A 6,463-nucleotide genomic window follows, 5' to 3' on the forward strand; every position below is an offset into this window, starting at 1 on the left:
TCCTGACCAGTGGATGTGTACTCTCTTTCTCAGATCTGCTTTCTTACAGAGAGGACCTTCTGGTTCTTTCTCCTCCCACCCTGTGCAGGGGCCTACAGCTGTCTTATGTGATCCAAGCCTGAGTGGACGAGTATAATTCTGTGGTGAAGTATTAAGAAGCCCATTGTGGTAACACAGCTAAGTAATGTTCTCCAATCTACTTTATCAGTAATAAAGTTGACATCGTTATCTCCATCTGTCTGTTTCTTTGATCTCATTTCTCAATTATTTCCAAGCTCCAGAGGGGAAGAAAGGGGTGTTAATTATTGGTTTCTTAAAGTCTCAGCAATTTCCACAAAAGCCTGTGAACTCATCTTTCTGATGCTCAGTTCCTCTAGTCTGTTCTGTACACCAAAGCCTCAGTAATCCTCTTAAAATGCCATATTCATCTTTTTCCTTTCTTGCTTAAGAATCCATAATGGCTCCCCTCCCCCTTTTGAAGCAAGTCCAAATGCCTCATTCCAACCTGCAAGGCCTTTCACTGCCCCTCTTGGCCTCTCTCATCTTGTCTCTCTTGTATGCCCAACACTAAGATTATTTGCCCCTGAACAAACCTTTCTCTCATCCTGCCGTGGAGCCTTGGCTTAGACTGACTCACCCCTGTACTCCTCTCTGCTCGCCCCCTTTTGGTCTCTTCTTGGATCCTATCTGGATCTTGTTCCCCAGGGCCAGGTCTTATTCACTTCTCCCTGCCCTCATTCCTTGAACGACTTGTCTAGTCTCTGGGCACTGCATCTGCATTATAGTCATATGTTTCTGATGGTCATAAGATGTTTCACTTTGACATCACATCATTTCAAATTCACCACCTACCTTAAAGCTAGTGATTCTTTTTTTGGGACCAATGACCCCCCAGCCCACACCATTATCTTGCCCTTCCTAACTACCCCAAATGCTATCTGTCTGACCTTTGGTCGTGTGGCCTTTTCTACCACCTCAGGTCACAGATCCTTCTCCAAAGTGACTGTCTTGAAGGCAGTGGCCACCTTCCCTGAGGACCCAGCAAAGGCATTCTCCATATTTTCTAGAGACCAAGAATCAATTCTTAGACACGTGGGTCCCAGAGCTTGTTCTGCAGATACCCAGGCCTCAGGGAGCAATTCCCCAACCTCCATCCCAACTCCATCACTCACCAGCCATCATCTTTTGGGCCTCATAGGGCTCCATGTAGCCATCATTTTCTGGGACCTTGTCTGGGGCTCCTGAAGTTCCTGCTGGGCCTTCACCAGTCTCCTGAACATCAAACGGGTCCGCATAATCTTCTAGAATTGCCAACTGTGGGAAGACAGCAGGCTTCACACATCTGAGAGACAGCTCTGCTTCTCCCCAGATGTTCTGTCCATGGGAGCAGGAGTCCTGGACAGGACCTGGAACCCCAAGTACCCAAGGGCAAGCTCTGAGCTTAGATGAGGACAAGTTCTGACTCTTCCTTTACAAGAGTTCACTACTAGGCTGCTAAAGAAGTGTATATCTTTCTTTTCTGTTAATTTTGTGTCTCTGGGCCATCCCCTAGGCTAAATGGCCAGGATGAGGCTCTGGGCCTTAAGGTTTGCCTCAGTCAGGGTCCAGGCTGGATAAGAGACTACACTAGGTGGTTCAACGGAGGAGATTAAGTCAGACAACCAGTTACGATGATGTTGAAAGAGTTCAAAGAATAGGCAGGGCGCAGCAGGCAACTTAGAGATTAGCTTGGTCCATTCCAACCAGTGTGTTCCCAGATGCTGAACAAATAAATACTTGCTGACAATCAAGGAAGGAAAGGCCGAATACTCACTTTATGCCACAGTTCTTCTGGTTTATCTGTACAATATCCATCACATCATCATGTGGGTATTATACCCATTTTAAGAAAATGGAGGCTCAGGACAGGTAGGAAACAACACACCCTAAAACATTCTGCATAAATGGAGGAACCAGGATCGAAACCTATGCCTTTTATACAAAATCATGATGCCAACCTGCCACCAGTGGGCATTTTGGCTGTCTCAGAAGGAAGATAACCATAGGACAGCCTTGAGGAAAGCCAGGATTTGGGCTCTGCTAAAATCCTGTAGGCTCCTGGAGGACAGAAACAGGAAAGGCCTCACTTCCACAACCCACACTTTCTCCCACACAAGTGGCTCATGGCCACCCCTCTGTCCCTGCTCCCAGTCAAGGAAGAGGGAACCGCAAGCCGCACACCCTGCAGAGGTGTTCAAGGTGCTCAGGGTGGGGCACAGCTGAGGACAATAAAGCCTTTCTCCAAGCTAGGCACAGGCTCCTGTGGGGCGGGGAGGGGAGGACCGGCTGAGGCAGAGACAGAGCCCAGCCCACCCAAGCCAGCCCCTCGGGGGGAGAGCTGCACAGTGGGTTGACAGGTGTTGACAAGAAGTGGCTCTGGGGCCAGCAGCGTGGGGAGGGGCCATTCCTACTTCTCTTCCATTCTTGGTCTAGGCTTTGGTTCTGGGCCAAGGTCCCACAGATCAGGCCTGAAGGAGCCAGTAGGAGCCAGTTGGGCAGGGAGGCTGTGGGAGTGACCGCCCTGCCCTGGGTTAGAGAGGATCTGGGACCTCTAGTAAGGTAGAAATGGAGAAAAGAATCTTTCCACCTCAGCGACCCCTTCTGCATGTTCCTTGGGCCCCTTCAAGGCCCTCTAAGAGTCTTTGAAGCACGTTCCAAAGGCTCCTTCCATCTCATCCTTCAGTTCCTCAGCTCCTGCCTTGTTCCACCTTGTTCCAGTCAAGCCGCTCAGATCCTTTCCTCTTGCAAATCTTTGCCTGCTTCTGAGAAGACCACCATTTCAGATCATCCCATATCCATCACTAGATCATCCGCTAGCCTGGAACTCTGTCATTTTTATCTCTCCAGCTCCAATAAGCACTTGGCTTACTGTAGGCGCTAGAAAAATGTCTCTACTAGGTCACTGCCTATCTCCCTTGGAGTCCACCATACCTCGTCCTTCTTCCTCCAGGAAGTAAAGAAAAGAAATCTACTTACCATCTCCCACCTCCACCCCAAGCTGCTTCCTCCCAGGTCAACTGGCACCCACAGCCCAACCCACTTGACCAAGGGAGCTCTGGATCCAGCCTGTTGGGTACCCAGCCTAGTTGGCACTCAGCTTCACACTCCTACATGGCAGCTACTCAACAGTAACTGAATCAATGGACACACTATCCTTAAACCTTACAATGGCTCTCCAGTGCCTACAAGGCAAAGTCCACAGTTAAAGAGATTTAAAGATTCCACTTTCCTCTTTGGTTTCTCTCTACCCATCTCAGGTCACTTAGTTGAGTGAAAGCTCTATGCTCTTTTTCTCATTGCAAAGGCTTTTCCTCTGCCTGAATCAGATTCTTTTTTTTCTTCAGAAAGCCTTTCCATTCTCCTCTCCAAGGTCTGGTTAGGTGTCTCTGTGCTGGGCTATCATGACATGTGTAGTAAATACTTGTTATATTATCTTTTTGTGGACTATAAACTTCCTGAGAGCAGGAACCATGTTTACTGCTAAATTCCTAGAAAGTGCTCAGTAAATATTTGTTTAATCAGTTCACATAAAACAGGAAGAATGGATAAAGGAAGCATGAATCTGGGTGGGGAGTCAGACAGGGGGATCAAGTGTCTTGAAAGTTGCTCAGTGAGCAGAAGCACTTGACCCAAGTGCCAGCTCCCTCAACTCCACAGAGGCCCCCAGCCCTTTCTTCACCAAGCCTGGTCAGAGATACATGCAGTTCCCTCCCCACTGCAGTCCTGGGCCAGTGCCCAGAGCCGCGACCCCTCTCAGGCTGGCGTGGGCCTCCTTAGTGCCAGCCCTCGGTGCCTGTAGGCGCCCAGGTGGCAGCTCTGTGGGCAGCTCAATGGCTCCTCTGTTCCATTCCTGGCTCCACACCCAGCTTCAGGAAGCCCCAGCCCCCCACCCTGCACTGGGGTGCCCAGAAAAGCCACCCACGGGGCCAGGAGTCAGCAGCAGGAGCAGCAAGAGAGACACCTGCTGGGAGGCCTCGCAGGATGGGCACTCATCTTGGGCACAGAGGACCCCTCTCAGAGGCCAGGCCTGCTTTCCCAGTTGCTTCTAGGTCATCTGAGGAGGCAAAACCGCTCAGTGGGGGAAGCTGATCCTGTAGGCTTCTGACACCTTAGCCCTACCACAATTTGTGAGTGGGCCCTGTGCCCGACTCTGATGTGCTCACTGTTGTACTCTGCATCCATCACAGGGCCTGGCACACAATGCGTGCCCAGTGCACATTTCCTGGAGTCTCAAAAAGCCTCCTTCTCCCCAGACTCCATCTTCTGGAGTGACACAGACTCTCGGATCCCCATTCATCCAAATTCTGACCAACCAGTACTGGCTGTGGGAGCAGGCTGTCAGGAGAATTGACAACAAAATGGAGATTGAAGACTCTGGCTCAAGAGCAGAAGGGAGGAACTGACAGGTAAGGTACTAAGACCAGGGCTGATATTGAGGCAAGCACTCTGGTAGAGTCAGAACGCTGTTGAAATGCTAAACTATTTCCAAACCAGTTTGTAGGTAGCTGCTGCCCAGAGGGCCCCCTTTTCCTCATGCCTCCTGCCAACTGGATCCCCCTCCTTCCTACCATTCAGTAGGGTGCCTCCAGGAGCCAGCTCTTGTGCCTGTTCCAATTGGGCAGTGCCACTTCCAGAGCAGCTGTCAGGCTTTGACTCTCTTCTGAGGTCGCTGGCAGGCCCACCATCTGGTTCAACCTTCCACTTTGCAGTTGGGCCTTGCTATGAGACACACATACACACCCCTCCCTACCCCATGGGGCTTATGAGTCCAGGGGGAGCAAGGAGACAGATATCACAAGATTTAACTGCAAAGCCCCCCCAAATCTACTGCTGTCCCTCTCCTCCATTTCTTTAATGGGAAGATGACAATGAATGTAAAATTCCTTAGCCCAGAGGCTGGCATGGAGTTAGTGTTCAATAAATGTTAGCCCTGATGATAATCGCTTACATTCAGGCATTAAGGCCCCAGAGTTTAGGTGCTTGTCCAGGGTGCACAGCTTGTAGCCTCACAGACAAGACCCAGGTCTCCTTGCTCTCAGAGCCTTGCCAGATTTCTCAGAAAAAGTGGGAAATGTAGCATCTTCTCTCTTCTACTTGTACATTTAAAATACGCATTAGCATGTTAAATGCTCTGAGAAGTCCTACAGCAAAAAGAACAGTCTAATTTTGTTTACCATGAAATCCCTTTTCTACTGAAAGTCTGTCAGTTTGGGTAATGGTATACTATTTACCTTCCCTGAGATCAAACTTTTTTGTACCCTCTGTTCCCACTTATTGAAATGCCCTTCCCAATTTTATCTGCCAGGGAAACTCCTTCATGTGAAACAAATTTGTTATTATCCTTTTCTAATTACAAAGCAATGCCATGCTTGTAAAACATTCGAACATCACAGTCAATGCTGTCAACACTTTAAAGACTCTTATAAGGTGTGTCTGTGGCTACCTTGGGATTGGGTGGCAAGTGCTGGCCTTCAACATTCAGAAATTGTGAACTCAGCAGGGAATGCATCTCTCCTTCTCTAAGAGGTTCTGTCTCCTTTCTCATTAGCAAATCTTTAGTGAACATCTCTTCTCTGCTGGACTCCTCTCCATAAGTGCAAGGGTCCCCTGGCATGGTGCTGGCAGCTACTCTGAAGCCACTCCGGAGTCAGGCTGCCTGGCTGTGGACTTTGGCTCTCCTACTTACCAGCTGTGAAACCATGCAGGTGTGACTCGACATTCTGTGCTTTAGTCTCCCTACACACAACCTAGGGATAATAACTGAATTTTCCTCATGGGGTTATGGTAATGATTAACTGGTCTAATACATGTCGGCCACTTCAAAATGGTACCAGGCACAAGGTCAGTGTTCGGTAAGTGTCTGCCGTTATGTTATTAAAGATGAAAAGACCAAACTCCTAGGTCCTCCAGGAGCTCACAGTGAGAGACACAGAACAAGCTCCAAAAGATTGAAGCACTTGGAAGTGCTGTGAAGTCTCACATCTGGGATCCAGTCTCTGGAGGCACCGCAGGCTCACTGCTTATAGGGACTGGGCCCCACCTTTGCTCTCACATAATATCACACTGGTTCTGTGGTGAAGGCAACTGCAGTGGGCAGCGGGTACCCCCTCCAAGCCCAGGCCCCAACCAGCTGCCCCCATCCATGGTCTATAGGGTCCCAATTGTTCCTGGCTCCCAAAGGGCGGAGCACAAGGGCTGAGGTGTCTATGAGTCACTGGCCAAGCCAACAGATGTCTTCTAGAGGGAGTGAGTGCTGCAGTGAGGAGGTGGCACTGGGTAGAGTGGATAGCCTGGCACACAATTCCACAGGCCTCAGGCCTCGGCTCTCCTCAAAGCACCAACAGCAGCACAGAGGACTAGTCCAGGCCACAAGGGGTTAAGAGGTCTAACCAGTCCATAAAGGTGTCTTAATCTGGTACCTTCT

General features: G+C 49.6%; 1 protein-coding gene across 5 annotated transcripts in view; it reads right to left on the reverse strand.

Moving 5' to 3' along the window:
- SHF (Src homology 2 domain containing F) overlaps positions 1-6,463 on the reverse strand; it is a 21,817-nt gene that overhangs the window by 10,286 nt on the left and 5,068 nt on the right. For all 5 annotated transcript variants that reach the window (XM_011355051.2, XM_011355050.2, XM_011355054.2 and 2 more), the window contains exon 2: positions 1,173-1,314. In XM_011355051.2, coding sequence (XP_011353353.1) covers positions 1,173-1,314 — 142 coding nt within the window. The remainder of the gene's footprint in view (positions 1-1,172; positions 1,315-6,463) is intronic.

The sequence above is a fragment of the Pteropus vampyrus genome, unplaced genomic scaffold (genome assembly GCF_000151845.1).
Source record: "Pteropus vampyrus isolate Shadow unplaced genomic scaffold, Pvam_2.0 Scaffold19, whole genome shotgun sequence".
In the NCBI taxonomy this organism is placed as follows: Eukaryota; Metazoa; Chordata; class Mammalia; order Chiroptera; family Pteropodidae; genus Pteropus; species Pteropus vampyrus.